Genomic DNA, 27,968 nt, shown 5'->3' on the forward strand with positions numbered 1-27,968 from the left:
CCCAACAGCTGCACCAGCAGGTTACAAAAGGAAGGCTTTAGATTTGCTTTTCTATGCATCCACTGACATTACAATGGGAAAAAGAAGCTGCACTTTTTGAGGGATCGCGGTTAGCCAGGGTTTGGCTACCATCTGTGGTCCCAGACAAATCTCTCCTTAAGAAGACGCTTTGGCTACAAACGTTTCTGCACATACCCAGACCACGTTGATGCCGCTGAGAGGAAAGGGAGAAGATGGCCGAGGAGCTCCCCGTCTGTGGCCCACCCCGGGGAAGGGGAGGAGAAGGGGGGGGGGGGGGGGGCTGCAGAGGGACCGCACGCCTGGTGCTGGAGAGACCCCGAACAGGGGGCCCTGAGAGGCGGGGGGTGCCGGGCAGGCCTCGCCGCAGCCGGCGGCAGCGCGCTGCGATGGAAGCCACCGCAGCTGCCAGCACGTGGGGGAGGGGACGAGGGGCGGCCCAGCGCGCTCGGTGGAAGGCGGTGCATCCCGCCCTGACGTCACAGCGCCTCCGCACCGGCGCTGCCGCTGTCGGACATCCTCTGCCAGGTGTGCGAGTACGGTCAGCGTGCTCCGGCTGCTCGGCGGTTGGACCTCCGCAGCTCCCCGCGGCTGCACTCCGCTCCCCCGGGCTCTCCCCAGTTGCGCTCGGCTCCCCTCGTCTCGGCCGCAGCGCGCCGTCCTCGCCATGTCGGTGGCCGGGCTCAAGAAGCAGTTCCACAAAGCGACCCAGGTAGTACGCCCCCACAGCCCCTGGGCAGCTGGGTGCCGGGTGCTTCGTGTACACGTGTGCGTGCACGGGTGTGCTACGTGCGTGGAGCACGAGTGCGCGTGGGCAGGCACGCGTGTGCGCTGCCCGTGAGTGCGCGGGGGTTTCACTCGTGTGAGCGGGATGTGTGAATGCGCAGGGGGTGCGTACGCATCCACGGGTACGTGTGGTGCGCGAGTAGTTCGCGGGTTTGCGTGGACGTGCCGGAGTGTGCACGGCGCGTCAATGTGCGCGCTTGCGGGGGGTCTGCACTGGTGTCCACGCGTTTGCGCGCGTTTCCCGGAGTGCGTGTGCTGCTCTCCCGCCCCCGATCCCGGCCCTCTGCGGCAGGCAGTCAGGGGCTCCCAGAGTGCGGGAGGGGGTCTTCGACTGCCCCGCGGAGCCGGCTCGGGGCTTCGGGCCAGAGCGGGAGGCGGCTGAGGCAGACACCCGCCGTGGGCTTCCCGTTCTTTTACGGAGGGCTGTCGTCTTGTCCCCATCTGCGTTTCCTCAGTCAAACTGTGTAAATCAGAAGTAAACACGATCTTCTTATTTTTTTCCCCCCTCTTTATTGCTCTTCTGATTCCAGAGTACGGCTGAAATCTGAATAATGACGTTTGGTCCTGTTGCTTTAGGCATGGTGTGATATTGCGGGAAGGTCAGGGTGGATGTTTCACCAGTCTTTTGAGTTGTTTCATAATGTAAAATCTGTGTGTTACAGTCTGTAAGGGCACAATTTCTGAATCAGGTTCTGACTCAGCGTGCTTTGTGGATAAATCTAAAATCGTTTCAAAGAAGTCAGGGAAATTTCTTTCGATTTAGAGATTTGAGACGAAAACCAGTGTGATGTGCCTTCTTTTTGTTTTTTGTTTGTTAGTTTGCAACTCAATGCAAAATCCCCTTTTAGTTTCCCACAAATCGCCGTTGCAGGCATCTTCAGTTAACAGTATGCAGGATGTAGGTGCTGGCATATAAGGTAAGGCTGCCGTTACACCTTCCCACACCTGTTTTTTCCTTTTCTTGTCCAGCTCATCTCTTTCATCTCTTTTGTACTGTGGGGAACTGCTCCTGAAAGTGTGATCCCTGGTGCAAGAATTTGGCCAAAATTCTGATGCTTGATGCCTTGCAATTTCGCCAATACCCATTGCAACTCTGCTGCAACGGGATATGTCAAGTCCTGCGTGGCCCATGCAGGCGTTGAATGAGATTGTGTCTCACCTTTCATACTACATTGTGCTGCATCATTGATAAAATAAGCTTCACAAGAAACCTGCTGTCCTCATGACAGATGTGGTAAGGAGCAGTTAAGGACACATGAGCCCATCCTGCAGGGCCCATCTGCTGCTGCTACTTGGTTATTTCTCCCACTGCTACCCACAGTGCTGTCAGAAGTCTAGGAAACATTATTGCTGATCTGAGTTCTGGTACAAAAAATAAAAATTACAGTGTCTGCATCATCCAGTTTTAATAAGAAGACAAGATGAAGTTAACTTTTTTGATAATAGAAGTCTTTAGTTCTCCATTATTGTAAGCTAATGAGTATGTGTCCACAGCAGCAAAGGTTATTTTTTTGGAGGGAGCATGGTGTGAAAGGTCTGTGAATGTTGTTCTGCCCTTCAGATGACACCGTTGCAGTGATTGTGAGCAATACTGTTATTTAGAAGGAAGGAAGACTTTTAGCTGGCTGGAACGAAAATACAAACTTCCCAATGCCAGATTTAGCAGCCTGGCATCAGATGACCCAGGGATTTTTGGGCAAAGCGTGACTTTAACAGAGTGTTTGTAGGCAGGCCATGAAGACACATTCGTGTATGAGAATGACTCACAAGTAAATTGCAAGTCTGATGTGTTTATTGGCTTGTTTTCAGTATGAGTGAGAAATCTAGGACTGTCGTGCTGACTTTGCTCTAGAGAGTAATCCTTTTGCCTAGGGATTAATCCCCAGGTGAAACATGGATTGATATTCCCAGTATGAAGCTTTCCAAATAGGACTAAACAAATTTGAAGTTTTAAAAATGCGGAATTACTCCTTTGGTTCTTATTCATGTAAGAACTTGTGTATGATGTATTATAATAAGTCATATAATAAGTCCTAAGTCATACTAGAAACAGTTTCAACTTACTTTACAAGTTGCTGTGTCTTTTAATCCAGTTTTGCATTGTGAAGTCTTGAAGTCTCTGGTTTAATTTCTGTCTTTAATGCTAATAACACTTATTGTAACATTAGGACCCCTTAATCACAGTTTACAATGGATGCCTCATTGTTGGGGCACACAGTTGTATGGCCCATCTCTGAATGTGTTCAAGGACAGACTGGGTTGGGCTTTGAGCAACCTGGTCTAGTGGAAGGTGTCTCTACCCATTCCAGGGAGGTTGGGAGCAGGTGATTGTAAGGTCCATTCCAACCACAACCCTTCCAATGATCCTTATTATGAGCATAAAATATTATTAATACAAAATACAGTTCCAAATAGAAACATAAAGGTTTGTGGCACAGTTTAAATGCTATAAAAAGTGTGTGGGTTTTTTGTTTGTTTGTTGTTTTTTTCATTTAGAAGTCTGCATTCCATAGCACAACTTAAAATTATGTGACTTACAGGTCTTGATTGTTTTACACAGCGTAAGCACTGTAATTTAATTCTTAATTTTTTGACTTGTAAAATGTCAGACTTACCTATGTGAAATACTGCCATTCCGTTTTTCACTAGAAGACATGCTGAAGAACTTAGAGCCTATCAAATTCTATGTGTCAGCTGCAACACCAGTGAGTCACTAGAAACTGGAGGAAACTTGGCTCTTTATAGAATGAATGGAGTGTTCACCCTTTTGCCTTTCAGAAAAACTTCAGTGGGTTTACCTCTGTGGAGTTTAGAAGGAAATATTCCTGTGTTTGTAAAAGGAGAGTGAGTCTGAAAGTCATGACTTCATGTAGAATTGCAAGATGTTAGGTTGACAAGTATGGGGCAGGTTAGATCATTTGCTGCGATTGCCCACAGAGCACCTGAGAAGGACAAGTATCATCATTTGAATGTTAACTGTGCTGCTGCAAATCTGTCAGACATCCTAGAGCTAAGAAGATTGCTCTAAGGAGTGTTTTTCTGAAACAGACAATTAGGTGCTGTGCCACCAAATGGTCTCTTTTCATTAAGGCAAGCAAACACCTCTGCCATTAGTGTTGTGCCATTGTTACTGAGAGAGGTAGCTTCCTACAGGTTTGTGTACAGTTTTAAACCCACCAGAATCAGTTTGGGTGATACAGATTTGACAGTCTGGGCTTTCTGAATGGAGCTGTTTTAAAATAGCAAGAGCTTTGTTTCCACATGACTGCATTCATTGCATAATATGGCTCTTGTGAGGCAGTCAAAACTAAGCTTTCAGAAAGTAATAATTTCATAAGGAAAGAAATGAACAAAAATCCCAGGAATGACCACATCCGATGTTCCCCTGGGAACCAGTGAATAAATGTGACTGGCATTTTAATAGCAGTCCAGATGAGGTGATTTGAAAACAAGCCTGTCAAAAAGCCTGTAATTTATTTTCTGCCACTGTATTTTGCTTTTATAATAGCATGTGACTTTATTTCTCCCAATACCAAGGCAGAAGTCACCAATTTATGTAGTTTTCTAGAGAAACAGTTTATTACTGAAACAGCTGAAGAAGCTACTTCCACAGCACTCATAGTTGTCAGTATCTTGTTATATGCCCTGACTTTTAGGTGTAAAATACCATGGTTTCTAACAATGCAGCCTGTGTCCCTGCCTGTGGAAGGGGCGTTGGAACTAGGTGATATTTAAGGTCACTTCCCAACACAGTTCTATAGTTCTATGACCCTAGTGTTTAACAAAAAGCAAATGAGGCTGCTGCTTTGCTGTCCTGTTACCCACGTACTGCAAAATCCTGTGGGTTTCATTGGTGTTCTGCATTCACTCAAACCTGTCTGCATAGGTTCGTTTTGAAAAAAGAGCACATTAGGGTTGAGGCAGAGTTTGAAAACATTGAACTGTTTGAAAACAGTTTTGAAAGCGTCTTGGAAGAGTGTCTCTTTATTAGCATTGGTCCAGTAAACCTTCTGAGTATACGCATTACCATAAACTTGTGAGCAATTCCATTTAAATGGGTAGGTATATGAGTATGATGGAAATAAATGTCTTTATCAAATGATTCTTATATTGAGGTTCATTTGTCTGAATGCTTTTCAGACTCTTTGATCAGAAGTTTGTAAAGGATTTATCACTGGAATGGGTGAAACAATCCTCTTTTATACATGTTTTCTACAGTTGCTAAACTCTCAAGCAAATCAGTTGTGACCATCATTTCCTTTCATACTGAAAGAGCATGTTGGACTTAGCTCCCTCCTCTTGTGGTGTGGAAACTTGTGAGCTGGTAAAGAGGAAAGAGAGCCATTGGCACGGTGGTGTGGCTCTGATAGACCCCTAACAGGCTGTTAGAAACCACTCTGTTGGTTTCTCTCAGTGTGGAATGGTACATTTTAAGATGAAGGAATGGGAGAAAATTTTGGATCTGGGAATAGAGACTGGTTTTAGAAACAATACTTAGTGTGGAGGGGATTATTTCCATAGCAGATAGGGAAATTCCCTCTTGCTTGTCCACTCTAGCTTGGTTGCCAGACACTGTATTTACATTTGGCATCATTCTCCTCTGTCGTTTTATTGACATTACATAATTGAAAGGGTGAAAAATTGACCTTAATCTTAATTGCCCTTTAGCTGAATACTCTGTAACCCTTCTGAATTGTTGATGGCTTAAACAGTCCGCTCCAATTTCTAACCCTGTTTCTAAACCTAATAGATGGAACTTCTGCTTTGTGTACAAAAAGATATTGAGTTGATTTCTGGTCGGATTTCTCAAGCATCTGTCACTGCAGTATCCACTTAGTAGATGCAGTTTCCCATTTTATGTATGTATATATAAAGATGGAACACTGATTGACACGCATCTGCAATTTTTTGCACATCTATGGAGGCACATATCCGTGGATGGTATGCTTAAAACTCAGCCTGCATCATATTTTATATCTTGAGTTCCATTTTCACTGGAAGTATTACACAGCAAAAAAGAACTGACTGCTCTTGGTTGTTCATGCAAAACAGCATATTTAACATTCAGATATGCCCTTTGGCCATCAGCATGCTGATTGATGGCATGGTTATAAAAGTGCTAAAGCAGCATAAACAGATTTAACCAATGCAGGTTTTGCAGAGGTTAACTGTGCAGAAAATACTGTAGTTTTATGTAGCTGTCAAGTGCAAATGTAAGGGAGGTGCTGGGGTTGTCTTACACATTTGCTGTGGAGAACAGAGGGCCGAAGAGCTTGAACACTGTCATGACCTACTAGTGTGTCAGAGAAGTCTTTGAGTTTTCAAAGTTCAGCAGGAGGGAAGGATTTGAAAATCTGCTTTGCAAGCCTCAAGGAGCTGTTGTCACTCTGTGAGTACATCTGAAGAGAAACAGAATTGGCAGCATTTGGTGGGAAGTGCCCTGACGAAGCAAGCCTGTGGCCCTCTTCTCAGTGGAGGTATGTGGTATCTTTAGGGGCAGCTGAAACACCTTTAAAACAACTTTATCTTCTGGAATGAAAAAGTTTTGCTTTGTGCAGCTTTCTGGCAATTTCTGTGACTCTGGTACTCATTATCTTTTCACTTAGTGGTCCCTGATGGACAATGATGATGCTTATCCTCTCTTAAATATATGGAGGTATGCTGACAAAAGAAAACTGAGCTACAGCATGGTATGATTGTCATGACCTTTGCCACATCCAAATTATCTAGCCTTCAGTGCTCATCTAATCCTGCACTTAATCTTGGAGAAAAAATAGTAGCTTTTTTTAAACTTAAGGTTATAGCACATGTCATGGGAACCCATCTAACCTGTCACAGAAGTGATACAAATTGAAATAACATTTTTTTTTCTCCTGAACTGGAGAGGAAAGACAGAAATTCGTATTTACTGTGCTAGCATTTTTCACAAGCTTTCTCTTTATAGAGGCTTTATAGACCTGCATGGGGGAGTATAAAAAGTAAGAACTGGGTGTTTGAAGTTCAGCATAATTTCATTTGTCTGTGGATGGAAAACTCTGGCAGTTTTGGACAGAATAGTTCCTGGATGTGTAATTGTAATAGATACGATACTGATGATGACCTTGTGCCCACGATGGAGGCCGTATCTATAAGAGTAAATATAATTTAAGGATTTTTTTTCTATTATGTAACCTGAAATTGGGGCACACTGAGGGACAGCAATCTGCTCTCGCCTCCTTTCCCCATCACCATTCCTTCACCAAAGAAGGGGTGTTATTTCATCCTATCAAAGGTGCTGTTGAGGCAGCAGCAGTGTAATCTTGCTACTGGCAGCCTATACCAGCAGCTTGGTGCAATGCCAGAGAAGGTCTCCTGAAAGAATGAAAAGTTCAACCACTGGTTTGGCTAAATGAACCTTGTCACCAGACAAGGGCCAATGAAGTGAATCCATGTCTGTTTCAGAATAGATGAGTGCCACTAGCAGGGTTCATTGTCAGCAAAATAGCAGGTTTCATATTGATGTAGTTTCCATTGGGCTGTGTTTTGGTCATGTGTTGCTTGGGTTTGTTATCACTTTGTCAAATGGGGATGCCATACTGTATCCTTTGTAAGCAGAAGTTCTAAAATGGAGCAAAATGTTGGCTCCCCCCGACTTTATCCCCTACTCTGATGTCAGGAAAATATTTTACACTGTTAAAATGTCTACACCCTCCTCTGCCTTCTTCATCTTTACGTGGATTTCTGTTTGATTTTTTTTTTTAGTAATTTGTGCAATTTATTTATCCATCAATTGTTATTTTTTGACTGCCTAAATTTCAGTTATTACTGGGTGCAAAAGCCTTTAAATGTGAAGACAATTTGTCTGAACATCTTGAAATAAGTTTTTTTTTTCACCTTTAGTGTTGTGTAGTATCACTGAGGACACAATTTAAGTATCCTTGAGCACTGGAAATAATTTCTATTCTGCTTCTGTGGAGAAGAGCACTACCACAATAAAACTCTCATGAAAATTATTCTTGATTTGATCTTTTATGACTTTCAGAAGAGTACAGGACTTGCTCTTTTCAGCAACACTAGCCAATTGTTCAGAGTTCTTTTCCAGTCTGCACAATTTTAAGTCTTCAAGATATGTGCCAAAAACTTATTTTCATGCAAAATCGATCTAGATGCAGCAAGCAAGTTAATAATTCATAAGGTATAAATATCAAAAATAGTGTTTGTCTTTCTGGATGGGTCACTTAGAGCTTGTTTGTCTTGGAAAGTTAAGGCATCATAATCTAAGGGCTGAATTTGATGTGCTGCAGTTTTACAAGTATAACTCTTCAGTGGGTGGGTTTTCTTCTGCCAGTAGAACAGCTTTTCAACTTAATTGGTTTTCTTTGGAAAGGGATCTGAGGACAGCCTAAGCCCCATCCTTCTATTGGAATTAGAGTGTTAGCACACAAATGGCCAAGGTCTAGTGGAAGGTGTCCAAGGGGTTGGAACTAGATGATCTGTAAGTTCCTTTCCAGCCCAAACCATTCTATGATATTTTTTTTAAGATTTGGACCATCTGGCTACTCTTTCTCAAAGTTCTCACAAAAGCCTGACAAATTGTAATAGAATCATAGAATCATGGAATAGTTAGGATTGGAAAGGATCATAAGATCATCCAGTTCCACCCCCCCTGCCATGCGCAGGGACACCTCACACTAAACTGTGTCACCCAAGACGCTGTCCAACCTGACTTTGAACACTGCCAGGGATGGAGCATTCACAACTTTCCTGGGCAACCCATTCCAGTGCCTCACCACCCTCACAGTAAAGAACTTCTTCCTTATATCCAATCTAAACTTCCCCTGTTTAAGTTCTAACCCCTTACCCTGTGTCCTGTCACTACAGTCCCTAATGAAGAGTCCCTCCCCAGCATCCCTGTAGGCCCCCTTCAGATACTGGAAGACTGCTATGAGGTCTCCACGCAGCCTTCTCTTCTCCAGGCTGAACAGACCCAACTTTCTCAGCCTTTCTTCATATGGGAGGCGCTCCAGTCCCCTGATCATCCTCATGGCCCTCCTCTGGACTTGTTCCAACAGTTCCATGTCCTTTTTATGTTGAGGGCACCAGAACTGCACACAATACTCCAAGTGGGGTCACACAAGAGCAGAGCAGAGGGGCAGGATCACCTCCTTTGACCTGCTGGTCATGCTCCTTTTGATGCAGCCCGGAATACAGGTGGCTTTACTTTATCAAGGAATTTATAGTTTTGTTAATATATGTGGTGAGAACCATGCTCTTTTGAAACGGATTGGTGTACCTCCTATTTGGTTATGGGTTTGCTTAAGACACAGAGGTTAAATTTTTTTCCACAGGCATGCTTCTGGAATTTGCTTTTTTGTGTTGATTTTTTTTAACTTGCTGGATGATTGGGGGAGAGCACACTTGGCCCTGAGATTTCAGGTTTGAAATTAAAGAAAAAAAGCACTTTAGGGTGTCTTCTATTTTATTCATGCAAAAGCTATGTCGGCTAGCGTGAAGAGATGTGTTCTTGTTGGAAGAGTGGAATATGCGTCAGAGCACCATTAGGTTGTGTCTGTCAGCTGTGAGTCTTGAAGAGACTCTAGGTAGTGAGGCTATGGTTTACAGTATTTGCTACAATGAAAGTTATTCCTTGATATGTAGCCTTTTGTTCCCATCTTGTCCTGCACTATCAGGAGGACTGTGACCACTCAACAGAAATAGAGCTGTGGCAAGACTATGGGATATTTCTTCTATGTCTATGCTGGCCAAATGGTTCAAGAACAGAAGTCCTACTGCTACTATGTAAGTGAAGCAGTGCCAGTCTGTCCAATTTTTAACCATTGTACCCACCCATATGTATGGTGTTCCTGATCTTTGAACTGGATTCTTTGTTTTCAAAAGATTTGAAAGACCACTTGTCACAGAACAGTTTGACCGAACTTAGGATTTTTTATTTTTGACCATGCAATTTTTGGGAGACTTTTGTTTTTGGATCATGATTTAAAAGATAGAAGAAGATAAAATTATTTTTTAATGTCAGAAATTATCCTAATGCATGCAGGGTCTAAGTGGTACACTACAAGTAATTTTGAGAACAAGAAAAAGCTGAAATTCAGGAGAAAAAAATAAGTTATTTTTTTTAACACACTGTCTGCATTTAATACTACAGAAGAAGTTGAAGGAAAAAAAATTAAAACACCCTTTTTTAAAAACCTGTTACCAGTTTGCTGTACTGCCCCAAAAGGATTGAAAGAGACGCTAACAATTCCCTGAGTAGTGTTAGAGCCATGATATTGTTCTTGGTATGTCAGCTTTCATATCTGTGTTCCTTGCACTTAATATTTTATCAAGTTTTAATTGTGTGGCTTTTGCGCTTTCATTGAGACAGGAGAATAGAATGGCATGGTCATGCCAATAAAATATATAGGGTCAATTAGATGTATTGTATTTGGTTTGGCCTGTATTTGCTATTAATGATACTGACAATCAGAGGTCAGCATGCACTGAAGCCTGCACATACTGATGAGTGGGGTGAAAAAATGATTAGCAGTTCTCACAGGTCCATTTCATTATGTGATGGTACATTTGTATCCCTGTAATTAGAGGATATGGTGTGTAGGGGTAACTGCAGCAGATATTCTATTTTACTGTATATGTCATTATATGTCTCTCTGGTTCTATGTAGTCTTTGTGATCTTTGCAGTCTTCCGTGGCAGGGGCATGTAGATATAAAAATTTTCAAGGCTGCATGGATCTTTACATTTTTCAGAAAGCCCTTTTTGTTACAGTTTAACTGTTCGTGCAAACTGGATAGTTTTCAGTTTTTGTCTTTAAATCTTTTTAAATCAAACCTCAGCTTCATGGTGTACTTCAATGTCATGTTGCAGAAAGGATGCTTATCTGTGCTTATACACAGAAGGCTCTGTGCCTTCTGTTTACTTGTGTTTTCTAGGGCTATTATAATTTTCTGCGCATAAAACTTAATGGCATTGCAGAGCAGCATTGCAAGTAATAATCTTTGTTCTTTAATATGAGCTATTCCCTAGTACAGAATTTTCCAAGCAGAGGACTGCAACCTGAATATAACCCATGCTGTATTTTTCCAGTGGAGTGTTCAAGTGGGCTGCACACAGCAGAGGCCCAGGAAGGCATGTGTCTAGGTAACAGCACAGAGATTGCCTTGCCCTCAGACTGCTATAGCTCATGCTGCAAATAACTGTAAGGCAAATAGATGTATCCCAGTGTCATCCTACATATACATGCAGTCCTCTACCTGTGTGCTTGCTGCTCTTAGGACAAAATCACAGTGTGACAGACGCTTCCTTTATACAATGCTAACTTGGAATGCAGATTTTATCAGCTCAGTTGCTTGAGTGGCATCATGAAAAGTAGCTTGCAACTGAGACTAACCCAGCTTTTCGTATTGTCAGATGCCTTGGCAGTTTGCTGCTTTTTGGGTGATGCTGTATATAGCAATTAGTCTTTCTCTGTTGTGGTCCTGGTCTTCTTTCAGGGACTGTGAAGCTCTTAGGAGCTGTATGAATGCATTACTTGTACTTGCTTTTTTACACTACAAATGTGTTTGTTTTTTAGCAGTTCTGCCCACATAATCCTCATCTTTCCTGCTGATTTCACCTCCACATGCTCTGTGGAAAGGCCGGTGAGTCATTTCCCTGCTTCTCTGCATTTGGAGATGGATTTAAAATTCTTGAATCCAATTAGAGTGTCCCTGTAGACATGCAAGCCTTTTTCATTTAATGTTCCTCTGCTTTACTTGTCCTTGTGGTACTACTAGCAGTGAAATTACTGCAATGCATCCCCTATTCACAGATCTGTATATAGTATGTATCAAGCACTCCCAGTTAGGAGGTTGTGCACATTACACTCAGACAAGGGAGACAGATACATGCTTTTGTGTGTCTGTCCATTTTTCTTATGTGTTAGCATAGTCAATACTTAAATGTGTATGTCCCACCTCTGGTAATCTGCAGTATCTCTTTGGGCAGACTTTAGAATGAAGTAGTAGGTCAGAGAAGATGACAAGCTACTGACCAGTGCAAAATATCAAAAAATGGTGCTTCCATTGTATATGTTTGCTTCAAACACAAATAAAAGGAGAAAATGTGGATACTAGCTGCTTTTTGGAGCCGACTTAAGCAGAGCATTATCTGTTAAAAATTATAGAAGAAAAGTGGCTTTTGAAGTGGTGATTAATATTTTACATTGCATATCCAAGTTGCAAATTATGGTAGTTTTTAATGAGACAGCATTACTATTTTGATACATAGCATAGTCAGCTGTGAACACTTAAAAATCATGAGGTGGACCATTATGATACTGAGAGGCTGCATTAAAAGTATGAGTTTTAGCAAAATACTTCTGGACTGGTTTTGTATTGTTCTTTATTTGAAGCTTTGGATGTTCATGTTTCCAAACATTCCAACAAGTGCAGGGGCAATATGCTCACCTTCGAAGTCCATGAAGTGGACATTTTAAAGTAATTATTTGCCTTCAGGCTCTGTAGCTTTTAGGAAAATACTAAATAAAATAGCAAGATTTCAAAATCAATAAAGTGAACTCCCCCCTAGAGTAAATACGTGGCCTTTTTGTTCCATTCTTGGTGTGGGATAATATCCTTCCCAACAAGTGACCTCAGCCACTTCTCATCAGTCTTTCCCTTGAGGCTTTTCACCACCTCAGTCACCCTCCTCCAGACACACTTTAATGGTTTGTTGTCCTTCTTATACTGATGCACCCACAACTGCACCCTGCACTCGAGGTGAGGCTGCACCAGGGCAGTGCAGAGTGGGACAGTCACCTCCCTTGACCAGCTAGCGATGTTATGCTGGATGCACCCCAGGACACAGTTCTCCCTTTCAGCTGCCAGGGTATGCTACTGACTCATATTGAGCATGCCATCAACCTAAAACCTCAGATCTCTTTCCATAGGGCTGCTCTCCAACATCTTTTATGTATAACTAGGATTAACATAGATTCCTGTGGTTGCTCTTGTTAAATTTCATATGGTTGGTGATTGCCCATCTCTAGTCTATCTGGATTGCTCTGTAAGGCCTCTCTACTCCTCAAGGGAGTCTACAGCTCATCCTAATTTAGCATCATTGGCAAACTTAATTAACATACGTTCGATTCCTCTGTCCAGATCATTTTTAAAAACATTAAAGAGCATGAAATTGAGCCCTTGCAAACCCCACTGGTGACTCTCCACCAGTGCATCCATTTACTATAACTCTTTGAGCCTGACCCATCAACCAGTTGCTTACCCAATGTGTTATGGACTTGTCTAGCTGTATGCTGGACATTGTGTCTAGAAGATGCTCTTGTGAGACCTCACTTGGAGTATTGTGTACAGTTCTGGTGTCCTCAACATAAAAAGGACATGGAACTGTTAGAACAAGTCCAGAGGAGAGCCACGAGGATGATCAGGGGACTGGAGCACCTCCCATATGAAGAAAGGCTGAGAAAGTTGGGTCTGTTCAGCCTGGAGAAGAGAAGGCTGCGTGGAGACCTCATAGCAGCCTTCCAGTATCTGAAGGGGGCCTATAAGGATGCTGTGGAGGAACTCTTCATTAGGGACTGTAGTGACAGGACACAGGGTAAGGGGTTAGAACTTAAACAGGGGAAGTTTAGATTGGATATAAGGAAGAAGTTCTTTACTGTGAGGGTGGTGAGGCACTGGAATGGGTTGCCCAGGGAAGTTGTGAATGCTCCATCCCTGGCAGTGTTCAAAGCCAGGTTGGACAGAGCCTTGGGTGACATGGTTTAGTGTGAGGTGTCCCTGCGCATGGCAGTGGGGTTGGAACTAGATGATCTTAAGGTCCTTTCCAACCCTAACTGTTCTGTGATTCTATGCTAAGAATACTGTGAGAGACAGTATCCGAAACATGCATAATAGATGTGTTAATTAACTACTACACATCCTCTCCATTGCATAATATGTTTTTAACTATTTATGTTCACAACAGCTGTGTATGAAACTTCTTTAACCAGTTCTTAAGACTGTCAAGGAAATTATTCTTGGGTCCCCTACAAAGTTTATTTTAAATCTCACATCCTCCAGTTCTACTTTATGAATTGTCTTCCCATGTATAGAACTGCAGAGATGACTAATGTGTGCTGGGGGATATCGCAATGCCAGTGGAGTAGTCTTACAAAATTGTCAGGCTGCAACTCAGTTCTTCTGCACTTCATGGAGAGAGTGAGCTCCAGGTGAATTTCACAAAATGAGCTCTACATGTCAGAGACTCTGACTACAGGGTGCTTAGTGTCAGTGGGAAAGGAAGGCTCTAGCTAAATAAGGATCACTGGACCAATATGGAAATATCGGTATATGACCCTGGCAAATAAGTGTGATTTTTTTTTTTTTAACAGTACTGTTGTGATTAAAGTCACTATGAAGCCCATAAAAGTAAAACAAACTATAGAAAATTGCTGTGCCACTTCTGTGTAAATGGCTGCTTTGGTCACAGGTTTGCAGATCAGAAGTCACATCAGTTCCCAGCCAACACTTACATAGTTGTGTGAGAGGAAGTATGCAGTGTAGATATGCCTGAATAGGAACGTGTAAAAATGGAAGGACGGGAGGATGATCATGTAGTGTCACTCATATTGACTAAAGAGCCTTAAGCAATAAGGAGTTAAGGCTAGCTTGGGGGATAGAGCAGGCCCAGGGTGCAGTGTCTACGTATGCCTTAGAAATCAACCCACATCTCCAGGTTGTTAGAGAATGCACGGGCTGGTGTTCAGTGCAGGTGATGAAAATGTAGTACTCGCTGAAGCATTCAGTTGTGCTTTCAAAATTTTCATCTAGGTTCAAGGTTTTGATGTAAGGCTAGGAAGACAGAATTTGATACTTTGAAATAAACAGAAGCTTGTGAAATAAATATTTATACATAACTTAGCAAACATTTTTGTATAGGTAAATTCTGTAGTTTAATTCATTCCAAGTAAAGAAAATGTACGTAAATTTTTAAGCTCTTAAAATCCTCATGTTTGTTATTATTTTATTGTAATGTATTTCAGATTTGTTTTTGTTCTGCGTATTTTAGGGAACTAAATAGATTCTTCTTCTGCTTCAAGTTCTGCATAGTGATTTACTTTGAACTTGAATTCTCAAATAAGTGATTCTTCCTTAAGCTACTTCTGACATATTTGAAGAATATTCAAAACACAAATACATTAAAAGTTTGGTGAGGACACTAAATAATTTATCCAGTGATGATGTGAACTACTGTGGTGGTAGTGAGAAAAGCTGTCTGTGATTCTGAGGTAAGTCAAACTGAGAGGCTTATGGTATGTTGTTTCACTGGTAAACAATAATTGAACAATAGTTAAAGCTCAGTTAGGTTTGTAATATGTTTAAAGTAGAGATATGTGCTTGGGAGTAAGTATTCTCCATATTGTTAAGTGAAAAAAAAATATATGTGGCTTTGTATATAACAAGGCATATACTCTTACTGATTTCCTCCCTGATATATGTATGAAATACTCCAGTATTTCTTCATTTTGCTGGTGAGGCCACTGGCTGATTTGTCCTGCGGAGGTGGTTTTTGCTAATATGTAATCATGTGATAACAGGAGTAATGCTTTAACACCAGCTACAGAAAGGAGCAATTTTTGCTGAGTACTATGCATTTTCACAAAAATTTTGTCAAGTGTCTGTAAACTGCAGTGTTTATCCATGGAATGTACAGGATGTAGACAGAAAGTCCTTGTAAATATTTGATTGGAGCACAGAATTTTCAGTTTGCAATTGCAAGCATTTTTTTAAGCCTGGAATTCATTGATTGTTTACTGTTATTTTTTAAGCAGTTTCAGTTTCTTAGAGGAAAAGAGGCTATTCAGAAGTGAAAGGCTCTGAAAACGAGAAAGACATCCAGTGATGCTGCAATCTACAGACTGCTTGTAAGCAAGTAGGGTAAAGCTTTGTAAGTGCAAGGGAGCCTACATTGTGAGCAGTTCTGTCAACTCCTTTCACAGTGCCACAGAGGACCACATCCTCTGAGCCTTTCCCTGAAGTTCTGATGCTGCTCAGTCAGCAAGCTCAGGTTTGATTCAGATGGATAAATGAAGGACCCCTGAAAATCTGGGATGCAAGTGGTAGCAGAATTGCTGTTGGGGAAAAAAAGGAAGAGACAGCTTTGATGGAGTATCACTCTGGAAAACACTGTGTTTAGGAAGCAAGAACAGTTTGAAGATGAGCACATCAGTGAGGATTAATAGGCGAGACTGGTAGGTGCCTCCTCACTGGCATTCTAAACAAGATAAGAGTCTTTTTTATCCTTCTTAAAAGTTCCTGTGGAAGCTCTCTGGTTGTGCAAGTATGAGAACTGGGGATTTAATTTTCCTAAAAAAGGGTTGTTGAGCAAGTCCTTTCACATCAATAATGGCTTTTTCATAGGAACAGAAAAAAGATACCTTGAAAATTTAAGTTTCTGTTGTAAGCTGCCTAAAAATGAGAAACAGACATTCAAACACAAATTCTGGGTCTAAAATTTACACATCTTTAGAGCTGGTCTGAGGGAGGAAAATTGCTGATGCATTTCCAGATGGGGTGCAGTCTTCATAGAGAGTGCTGATACATCACGATAATCCCCTTTATCTTCACATGAGTAACTTAAGGAAATGGTGGTAAACAGTTAAGAAATGAGTCATGTATAGTAATACACACATACTTTTGACTGTACAGTACAAGTTACACTAACAACAATAGTCTTCAGTCCTGTTTTGTGTGATGAGAGTGTCTTTGTGATGTGGTGATGGCTAAACTTCTGACATATCTCAGGCTCTGATGCATTTGCTGGTGCTCATTATCAAAGTGCCATAGCACATCTAAGCTGTTGCATTGTATGCTTCTAATCTGCAGCAAGCACAATTTCAGCTTAATTCAGTAAATCATTTAAAACTGCTTTTAACTGCTAACCTCAGCAGAATCCAACCCTGTCAAAGAGATATCTGTTCAAGATAACTGTTTGTAGGAACAGCATATCTGATTAAGACAGAAGGGGAAATTATTTGCAGGGTACTTTGAAAGTTCAACAACATTGGTGAAATAACAATTTTGTAATTTAACTTTATACAGAAAAGTCCATTTGACAGTATGTTCAGAATACCCAAATCTCAGTGTGCATGCTTGAGATTTAGGTACTTGATATGCCAAGTATCTAAGGGTTAAATGAGGTCTGATTTCTTGCAGTCCATAGGTAGAAAAAAAGAGAAAAAAAGTTACTCCATTTGTCAAAGGAGTTTTCAAATGAGACAGTGAAAATAAGTACATTGATCGTTGGCTTTATGGCTGAGACTACATTAATATATTTATTTTGAGCTCTGGCAATTTGAGAATCACAGAAGAAGATACTCATCTGAAAAGCCAGTACTGACCTGAAATTTGCATGAATATGTTGATGATGCCTACTATGGGACATTACAAGGTCACATTTCTTCTAGGCTTCCCAGGAGCACTGCTGATTTGAAAATTGAGCTTTGCCCTGTTCTTTCTTTCGAGCTTACTTGCACACTGATCTATGACATTGGAACAGTGATGCCTGTTTCAGCATTTTCAGTCAAGTCTGTGATTTCCAGCATAGAGTGTACTATGTAGTTTTGTCCCAGAGCGTATTGTTCCCCTGTGACTTCTTGAAGAGAAGCTTCATTTTTTCGCAGCCCTTGCTTTTGTTTTTTTTTTATTTCAGCCTGAGAAAATGCTCTCTATGAAGAAGGTTGACTGTAGTCGACTTTTATGTTTCTTCTAGCAGAGTGCTAATAAATTTACATCCCTTTCCCATTCAGAAATACTTCAAATGTCTGCTACAAGAGGGAGAGTAAAAGAAATCTTGTCTTGTATTTCCGTGTTCCATCTTTTTTTTTCAACTCTCCTGATACTAATCTTAAAGAAGCACTGAAAAAAATACTGATTTTCAGGAATTAGCAACACATGTTGAAAGAAGAAAAGAAGTTCAGACTTTTATAGAAATCTATCTTGGCATAATCATGTTGCTGCAAGGTGGTGGAAGACAAATCCAATACTGTTCATGTATCTGGTTTGGTGGTATGTAAAGACAGAAGCATAAGCGAAAATACAGAGTGTTCACAGAAGTACCAATATCACTTCTGCTTTTCTCTGAAAACATAATAGTAGCCTTGCTGAAATAAGCTGTTCATGGTAATAGTATGTTATAGTAATAGTATCATTTAAGATTGATTTTGCCATGGTGGTGAAGTCTAGTGAAATCTAATAGGAACTTGAATTCCTTCTGTCATGTGGTGTTAGCTGTTTACTTCTTAAGTCTTCTTATAGTACCTTCTCTAGAGCTCTTTTTTTTTTTTTATGGAATTGTATGAATTTTTCACTAGCAGGTACTCAGAGGAAGAGTTTTAACAATGAAAGAAGAACTTGCCTAATTGATACTGTTGAACTAGTGGAATATAGTCACCATTTTCAGCAGTAGATAAAAGGTTTAACTTCTATTTTTTTTTTTTCCACTAAGAGATTCATTTTTAAAAAATAACACTTCTGGTTGCCTACTAGATGAACAAAATTATCTGTGTTTCCAACAATGAGGAGCACTTGTTTCTGAGATGAAATACAGAGCTTCATCCATATACTTCTGTGTTTAGTTTTACTAATTTTTACTTTTGCAGAGTAAAAGAGGGGAAAAATGAAATGGAAGTTTGCCTAGTTGTTTATTCTCAATTTTTTCATGTCTGAAAGTCAACCACAGAGAATTGTGGAAGCTGGGAATAGTATTTTGATAGCCAGACCAAAGGCTTGACAAACTGCTACTAACAGCAGTATACTTCAGCTTTTAGTATAAACTCTTGTTAAGAAAGAGATGAAACTCTGGCATAATAGGAAAGAGCAGAGGCTATTCTGAGTGCTTATGTTATATTATACCCTCGTTTTTCACTTTGTTACCAGTGCAGCCAGTAATTCAAAGGGAACTGAAGAATTCAGAACAGCCTGTTCTCTGCGTTGCCACGTTGTGGCAGCTGCATTATGGACCAGCTGGAAGCATGTTGGACAGGTATCCCAGGATTTCATTGCTGAAAGACTACAGGGATGTTTAAGGAAAGTTGAGTGATCTCAGTGGTAAGAGTGCCCCTGTCATTCTAGATCCTGCTAAATCTCTTTGAAAGAGAGAAACTGTCATTAGGGCTTATAAAAAAAAATCATAACCAGGAATGTTATGTTGCTGAAACAAATTTTAGACTGCTGGTGGGTTGAAGTGGCAAGAGAACACTAGTGAGAATTTGTGGAAGTCACATACTCATACACACTGTGCAAGGTACCAAACAAGTTTTTCTAGATGGCTCCTAGAAAGGTGCTTGCTCAGCTTAGCATGATCATGTATCGTATCTTAGGATAATTCAGAGTTAAGCTTTGCTGTGATTCTGAAAGACTTTGAGATCTTAGTCATAGAATCATAGAATAGGTAGGGTTGGAAAGGACCTTAAGATCATCTAGTTCCAACCCCACTGCCATGCGCAGGGACACCTCACACTAAACCATGTCACCCAAGGCTCTGTCCAGCCTGGCCTTGAACACTGCCAGGGATGGAGCATTCACAACTTCCCTGGGCAACCCATTCCAGTGCCTCACCACCCTCACAGTAAAGAACTTCTTCCTTATATCCAATCTAAACTTCCCCTGTTTAAGTTCTAACCCCTTACCCTGTGTCCTGTCACTACAGTCCCTAATGAAGAGTTCCTCCACAGCATCCTTATAGGCCCCCTTCAGATACTGGAAGGCTGCTATGAGGTCTCCATGCAGCCTTCTCTTCTCCAGGCTGAACAGACCCAACTTTCTCAGCCTTTCTTCATATGGGAGGTGCTCCAGTCCCCTGATCATCCTCGTGGCCCTCCTCTGGACTTGTTCTAACAGTTCCATGTCCTTTTTATGTTGAGGACACCAGAACTGTACACAATACTCCAAGTGAGGTCTCACAAGAGCATCTTCTAGACACAATGTCCAGCATACAGCTAGACAAGTCCATAACACATTGGGTAAGCAACTGGTTGATGGGTCAGGCTCAAAGAGTTATAGTAAATGGATGCACTGGTGGAGAGTCACCAGTGGGGTTTGCAAGGGCTCAATTTCATGCTCTTTAATGTTTTTAAAAATGATCTGGACAGAGGAATCGAACGTATGTTAATTAAGTTTGCCAATGATGCTAAATTAGGATGAGCTGTAGACTCCCTTGAGGAGTAGAGAGGCCTTACAGAGCAATCCAGATAGACTAGAGATGGGCAATCAGAGGATGGCCCTCCTCTGGTCTTGTTCCAACAATTCCATGTCCTTTTTATGTTAAGGACAGCAGAACTGCACACAATACTCCAAGTGAGGTCTCACAAGAGCAGAGTAGAGAGGCAGGATCACCTCCTTCGATCTGCTGGTCACGCTCCTTTTGATGTGGCCCAGGATACGGTTGGCTTTCTGGGCTGCAACCACACACTGAAACTGGCTCATGTTCATTTTCTCATCCAGCAACACCCCCAAATCCTTTTCCGCAGAGCTGCTCTGAATCTCTTCTCTGCCCAACCTGTAGCTGTGCCTGGGATTGCTCCCACCCAGCTGTAGGACCTTACACTTGGCATGGTTAAACTTCATGAGGTTGGCATCAGCCCACCTCACAAGTGAGTCAAGGTCCCTCTGAATGGCATTCCTTCCCTCCAGCGTATCAACGGAACCACACAGCTTGGTGTCATTGGCAAACTTGCTGAGGGCACACTCAATCCCACTGTCCATGTCACTGACAAATATGTTCAACAAGACCTGTCCCAACACCGATCCCTGATGGGGGCACCACTCGTTACTGGTCTCCAGCTGGACATTGAGCCATTGACCATAACTCTTTGCATGCCCATCCAGGCAGTTCTTTATCCACTGAGTGGTCCACCTATCAAACTGATGTGTCTCAAATTTAGAGAAAAGGATGTAATGTGGGAAAATAAAGTCCATAAAGTCTGTGTTCAGGATGTCAGCAGTATGTCTGCTGTCATTTCAGTACATTCTCAGACCAAACTAACCTGGACTTCTTGCTTGTCACAGGAGCCAGGAAATGGAAAAGTCTTTATTATTGTCACCTAGGGCTGTAATTGAAAGTGGTGGGGAAAATTACACTTGTCTTCAGTGACAGGGAGCTCGCTGAAGGACTAAGTGTGGGCTGGTTAGAAATGAAGGAATTTTTATTTCATTACCACCTTCCCCAGGCATCTTGTGCCATTGTCTGTTTCTCTCATGAGTTGAGAGCTTTGTAGCCCAGAGACACAGTGTGGGGATCTCATTATCCTCTGGTAGCTGGAAAATGGCTTAGGAACAAAGTTATTTAACTGGTATTTTATTGCATTAAAAATGTGTCCTAATATTTTGTGTATTCTTTGTGCTGACTAAAGAGTGGGTAGTGCTTTGAATAGTGATGTGAATTGAGACTTGCCCGAGGGGAACAGTGACATTGACATTGTAAACGTATTTTCCATTTAAACCTCACACTCTTGCAAAGGAATAAAAAGTTAACAACGCTTTGCTCTTTGGACATGGCATTTTTAGCATACAGAGGAAACAGCTACAATTTCTTATGCTTGCTATTCCTTCACCTTTTCACTACTTATAGTTTGGAAGCAGAAGCACTTGGGTATTTGAAGTCAGATAAACACTGTTTCCCCACAATGATTCACCAAGGAAAATGGATATTTCTGCACTACTTTGTCTCTCTTTGCTCTTCTGGCTACACATGAATGAACTTCTCACACAAGACATCATCTTGAAACGAGAAGTTCGGTTTTTCAGTGTAAAACAATCAATTAATTTTAATACTTGTATAAGGGAAAGACTTGTTATAGTCTCAGCCAGAGATCTTGGCTTTGGCTCCTGCATAAATGGTGATTGTTATTGTGGCTGACTCTTCGGTGCTAAATGACAAGCATCTGTGACTGAAGTGCCCCTGGTTCAGGTTAATCTTGAATCCAGAGGCTACCTGGCTTGGGTTATGGCCAGTTTACATGCTGTAGAGATAGAAGGTAAGAAGGAGCTGTCCTAAGTGCATCAGAGTCAAATCATTCTGTCCATCCCTTCAAAATAAGTTGTACTCTTTTTATTGATGTTTGGCTTCAAATGGGGATAAATCCTGGGACAGTGACAGCAGGAAAAAAAAAATCTCCGTTGTTTTTCTAAGAGACACAAGTAGTTCAATTCCTGATAAGCTGTACTTGGAACACATTGTTTCTGTAGAGAGTTTATCACTCTCCTCATCTCCAAATAGTCAAATATGCTGTTGAGGCTGTCTCAGCTGCACTAATTAGCATATTCTTTCCTGCTGGGACTTAGAGTGAGTATACTGAATTCTCAAAGAACCACGTTGGTTTGCATCAGTCTGTTTTTAAGGTGTAGAGCAGCAGGTCAGTGTAACAGTTGTTAGGAAAATGTTAAAGATGTCACTGCTGACACCTGCAACCTGTGTGCAGTTGCATCTCTTGTGTCTTGCACTGGGAGCACCCGCTTTGTGCTTGGTGTGATGTGAGCCAGCCGGCAGAGGGATGACTGTGGGGGGCAGCGCTGCCCTATGGGATTCATGGGGGTCGGGCCTTGCATCCTGGCAGGCTGCTGGCAGCTGGTCAGTGGTTTCAGCACAACACTGTCAGGCCCTCGCTTCACAAATTACAGTTACCGTCAGTTTTAAGTGCCAAGGGAGAAGGGGGTGAACAAGCTGTGCTTTGCCAGTGGCTGGCCTTCCCGGTCAGTGTAAAGAGTATTACAGTGGTTACATAACGCTGCTGTGGCAGTGCCCCAGGATGCACGGGCAGTGGATTGCGTGCCGCAGGTCGCCTGGTCAGACAAATTACGGCTTATGAAGACCTTGTAGGAGGGTCTTATCCGTACCCTCCTGAACTGCTTTATTGCCAGGGCATAAGATGGTACAAGCTAATTTTATTCTCTCTATTTGTCTGATAAGAAGTAAGGCTGTGTTTAGTCAGAGGGTATGATAAGCTTCATATGGCTTATCCGCAGATTACGTCATGTCCCACAGACACAGGCCAGGGACTCAGCTGATCTTGGGCAGGCTGTGCTGGGCTTGTCTTGTGGCACTGCTGTCATGGCCTGTATTTATCCATTTGTTTAGAAACAGTTTTTCCATTTCATATGACCTTTTATAAAAGATGTTAAGGACATCTCCTAAGAAGCCAAGGCATCTAGAATAAAGTATTTTTTTCATTATTATTTTTTATTTACAGTTGCATACATGGAAAGCGAATAGGTGATATAGTTAGATAGTTGTCAGTGTTTTGCCATTTCTAAAGTTTCATGTACCTTGGTAAGACATGGATTTTACTAGAAACGTCCCCAGTTCTTTTTGCTTAGATACTAAATACTAGTAATTTGTATTCTAATTTAAAAATACTTAAGAGCACTATTGTTACCAAAAGCTGACATAATATTCCAGTAACAAAGACTGAGAATTCTGAGACTCAAAGACTTCTTGGATGTTTGACTTAAAGATTGTCATTACAATTGAACCATTAAAGGATTTTTTTAAACTGTTTTCTTTGTGCTTTATGAACCCTGGTGTTTGGTGTTTTAATAGTCCTTTTAATTATAGTGAAATTAAATGAGGTAGTGCTGCAGGTGTTTATGACCTTTATCCCTTCTACATTTTATGTATCTTATTTCCTTTATTAAGCACTGTTTTTTAGGGCAATATTAGTGTTGAAAGTGCTCAAAGGCTGTTTACAAGGCTTTTTCTTTTAATCAAAGGAATGAGAACAACAGGAGTTGAAAGATTCTTGGAATAGTACAATGCTTGGATACTGTTTAAAGACAGTTTTCCTGCAAGAAGCTTGTATATGAAAACTCTTTACTGACTTCTGATTGTAGACCTATTGTCAAAATGCTGTTTCTGAAACACGCTTCTTGCAACTACAGCTTCTTATGACAGTACAAAGCAAGGAATTACGTTTGAATTTATCAGCCTTGACAATGTCACTTTAAATCTGTGGTCTCTTACTAGTCCCTCCAGTCATTTCTCCTGGTTTCTAATCAACTAGAAAATGGCACCTCAGATATGGATCATAGTACCAGTGTGAATTCTGTGGAATATCAAGGAATCTGAGAATATACTGTTGTAACATAACCAGTTAACCAATAGACAGCAAGTTACCAGTTTACAACAAACATTGCTTTATCCCAGAGTTACTTCTTTTGCAGTCATAAGCAAGGGTAGAGCAGTGGCCCTTCTGTAATTACTTAGAGATGGTAAATAATGTTTCAAGAGCTTTCAGGTCTTGCAGAAATTCTTTTCATCGTGTTTTGTCAGGGGAACTTTTGATGGCTGTAAGACTAATGTGCATTGGAAAAGCACAATATTTAAATGCATGTAGGTTACTTATCTTTAAAGGCTTACCCGTGTGCTTTCACTGGTCTGAAATTGACTGCTTATTTATGCCATGAATATGCTTTCTTCTGTGTGAAAGAATGTCATTGTATTGAAAAGCTTCTGTTATGAAGATACTGTTAAACATAGTGAGTTTCCAGGGAAGTGCCACTAGAACTTAAACATGAAAAATAAGAACTAAGGGTAAAAAATCATTATCCTACTCTAATCAGACCTAGAAGCCAGTTAATAGTGGAAAAATTATTTGTTTCCATTTCTGAATATACAAAAACTTTGCAAGTTACAATTGCACTGAAGCGTTAATTTGTCAAGAATGGACTTAATGTGTTAGCTACCCAGGAAATGCTTGGCGTCAAATATTAGTAATTGATGAACACATTTCACCATAAGCTGTCTGTAAGTACTTCAGCAGAATCTGGGATCCCATTTATTATTTAGAAAGAAAAAAGAAAAACCCAACCCACTAAAATAAGAAATTGGCAACTTTGTACTAAAAAATAGATAGAAATTTTGATTTTAAGCCTATATGGAATCATATCAAACCCTAGCACTTGTACTTTGAATAAAGATTTCTCTATGAAAAACATGGCAGAGAATCTTTCTGTGCTTTTGTACAAGTCAATGTATAATCAGTTGAGATTTCTGACAGGAAAGGGGTAGACAGAAATTGAAATTGAGACAGCTGGAAAATGGAAGTACATAGTTTGAGATGCTACACCCAACCTCAAGTAACTACTTGAGTAGCTGTTTCCTACTATAATGCACTTATGAGCTAAATAAGAAAAAAAAATCCCATTATCTACAACAGTAGTTCCTTCCCAAAGTCTTTCCCCCACAGAGGAAGTTTCTAGGCAGGAAATGGTGAATCAGTTACTGAGTTAAATATAGGAAATGTATGCATAATGTTCTCAAAAAAGTTGAAAATGTCAAATGCATGTGCTTTTTATCTCTTTAATTTATACTAATCTGGCATCTTCAGAGTAGTAGCTACATTTTGAGAACAAATTGTTATTCTTTAGAATTTAAAATTATGTGTGATTTGTTTGGCTTTTGTTTTGTTTGGATTTTTTGTGTGTGTATGTTTTTGGTGGTGTGGTTTTGGATTTTTGTGTATTTTTTTGTGGTTTTTGTTGTTGTTGCTGCTGTTTTTGTGTGTGTGTGTGGTTTTGGTGTTTTTGTGTTTTGTTTGTTTTGTTTGTTTTTTTTCCCCACCCTGGAAAATAGTAGCCTTTTAAAAATACTTCTTTAATGTCCTAAATAGAAAAAAAACTGCACTTAGCAATTAAGTTCAGTGATAGCAGCAGTGCTGGCTTTCACCAGCTTAACAGTGGTTATCTTTTGAATGATTGAGTAATCCTCAACCTAAATTGAACCCAGCTGTCTTAGCTTGTTATTTAACTGCTGCAGCTTCTGGAATAAGCATGTGTTCAGCTGAACCTTCCTGGAGATTATCTGTGCTAGTGAATAGGAAATTGTGAAACTCTGATATGTGCCTAATACTACTGGAAAAAATCATTTGCAGTCTGATGATCTGGGTCAAATATATAAAGTTGATTCAACTGCCTTCTAATTTTGATATGTTATGACTATGTCACTAATCTTGAGACTATTTCTTTACATGTCACCTTCATAGGTACTTAGGTGGGGTTTTTTTTTTGTTTTGTTTTGTGTTTTTTTTTGTAGGGAAGTAAACATTCATAACTTTTTGAAGCATACTGAAATTGGCAGAAATACTGATCAGTATTTTTCAGCCTTTAGCAAAGTATGTGTAAAAATGTGCTTCAAAAACTAATGCTAATTTCTGAAAAAAGAATGAAGGATAAACTTTGAAATTTCTGTGTTTAGTAGGAACCAAAAATCCTGGAAAACTGACATCTTAAAGATGCCATTAGCTCTCTGGTTTTCTGTGTCAACTTATATCAAAATGGAAAGAGACCAGTAATTTCCACTCCGAAGGGCTTGTATGATTTGATTTTAGATCAAAGCACACAGGAAAGTGCACATCTTTGGAATATTGTTACATGCTTTCTAGATTTAAAAAGGTATAAACACTATTTTTTGTTTTCATTTGCTGGTCTTTGAAACCTACCCAAAACATTACTCCATCCATCAGAAGAGATATATGCAATTTAGAACAACTTGCCTTTTGAATGGCTTTTGTTCTTTTCCTAAGTTCTTGTATGTTAATTTCCTGAAAGGATTATTCCCACTCTCTTTCTAGATTTCTCATGCAGCTTCATTTTGAAATTATATTTTATGACAGAACTGCATGGATCTTATATCAATCCCTTACCAGTTAGTGATGACTTCTAGTTAATGATAAAGTCTTACTCTGCCACTCTCCTATTCAGTTACCAGCTTGCTTGTGAGTCAGGGACCCAAGGGGATGCTGTCCCTTCACAATTTTACTGGATTCTGAGTTAATTTTCATCTTAGTTAAAACCATAACTGAAGGACAAGTTAGGAGGAGACCCATGCAGTCTTGTCACTTCACACTGATAACTGGTTTTTACTGTCATGGTAACTGACATTCTTTACCTGATAAAAATGATCATGGAGCTTGGTATGTGACAGAAGAAAAGACTCAGTAGTAGCCTATTTTTTCCTGTGGTGGTTTTGATTTTACAAGCAGAAGTCACAAAGCTGATTTGTAGCATTGTCATCTCAGTGTATCCATACTTAGGTCAATTTCTGCAGCACAACTGTATTGCAGTAGTTTGAAAGATGTTAGATTGTGGGAGCTTCAGGATTTTGAAGGAATGTAGTATTATATTGGGTATAGAATTACATGAAGTGCCTAAATTTCAGTACTTTGAAATATGCTTGTATGCCAGAAGCTACCTATCTCTGTTGCTTTATGCAGACATAGGTAAGAAAGAAGCTCAGCTAATGAGAACCTTTTTTTCAGTATCTAATACCAGTATCTCAGACTCTAATAATGGCATGTTGCTGACTTTTATGTCCAAGAGCAAATCAAATCCTTTTCCCTCAGTCTCCCCTCTTGAAAAATTACTGGGATATCAGTCATTCATCCTGGAATCCAGTTTACAGTAATATTTGGATGTTGTCCGTTCTGCCTCTGAAATAAGTCTTTGACCGCTTTCTGCAGAGAAAACCATAGGCAGAAGAAATACTAATGAAATTCCTCATTAGATCATGTAATATGGTCATATCCTGAAACCACCAGAGTATATGCAGTAAGGAGTATCTGTTAGGTAAGTAGTTTTAATTACTTGCACATACAGCTAAGTGTACCCATCCTGAGCTTCCTCATAACTCGTGTTTTATTGCAGCGGTGTAGAGATTACAGATAGACAGTATCCTGGCACCATCTTCTGATACAGTCATTTCTAATCTTCTCTGATGCCCAGAATTTCTGCTATCTAAGGACTTGGTTAAATGATTATTTTGAATTAATGACAACGAGGAACAAATTTAAACGTTAGGAATACTCCAGAATACATCTCTATGCTCTAGAATAAAAACCTTTTACCATAGGTACTCTTATCAACTGGTAACATGGCTTACCATGCTTCTAAGTAAGGATCAGTCATTTGTTATGTACTCTTTTTTTTTTTTTTGTGTGTGTGTGTGTGGACTAAAAGTGCATTTCTGAGACATTTGAAGTTTTGTCAAGCAAAATAAAAATACACTGATTACAGTATTTCAACAAGTACGAAATAAATTTAGTAAGAAGTTAGAACCTATAATAACTCATTGTCTCACTAAAAACTATCAAGTTTTCTTGTTAGCTACTAAATTAAGCTGAGATGCTTATAGGTCTGC

The 27,968-nt window shown here is 40.5% G+C and overlaps 1 protein-coding gene across 2 annotated transcripts in view; it reads left to right on the forward strand.

Moving 5' to 3' along the window:
- The first annotated feature begins 528 nt into the window (after positions 1-528).
- The window catches only part of SH3GL2 (SH3 domain containing GRB2 like 2, endophilin A1), a 90,765-nt gene continuing 63,325 nt past the window's right edge, over positions 529-27,968 (forward strand). Inside the window, exon 1 of one of the 2 annotated variants that reach the window (XM_005154981.3) lies at positions 529-730. In XM_005154981.3, coding sequence (XP_005155038.1) covers positions 686-730 — 45 coding nt within the window. In that variant the 5' untranslated portion in view covers positions 529-685. Of the gene's footprint in view, positions 731-11,418; positions 11,441-27,968 lie in introns of those variants that run through there. The other variant, XM_034073227.1, reaches the window with a different exon arrangement.

Source organism: Melopsittacus undulatus, chromosome Z (assembly GCF_012275295.1).
Source record: "Melopsittacus undulatus isolate bMelUnd1 chromosome Z, bMelUnd1.mat.Z, whole genome shotgun sequence".
Classification (NCBI taxonomy): Eukaryota; Metazoa; Chordata; class Aves; order Psittaciformes; family Psittaculidae; genus Melopsittacus; species Melopsittacus undulatus.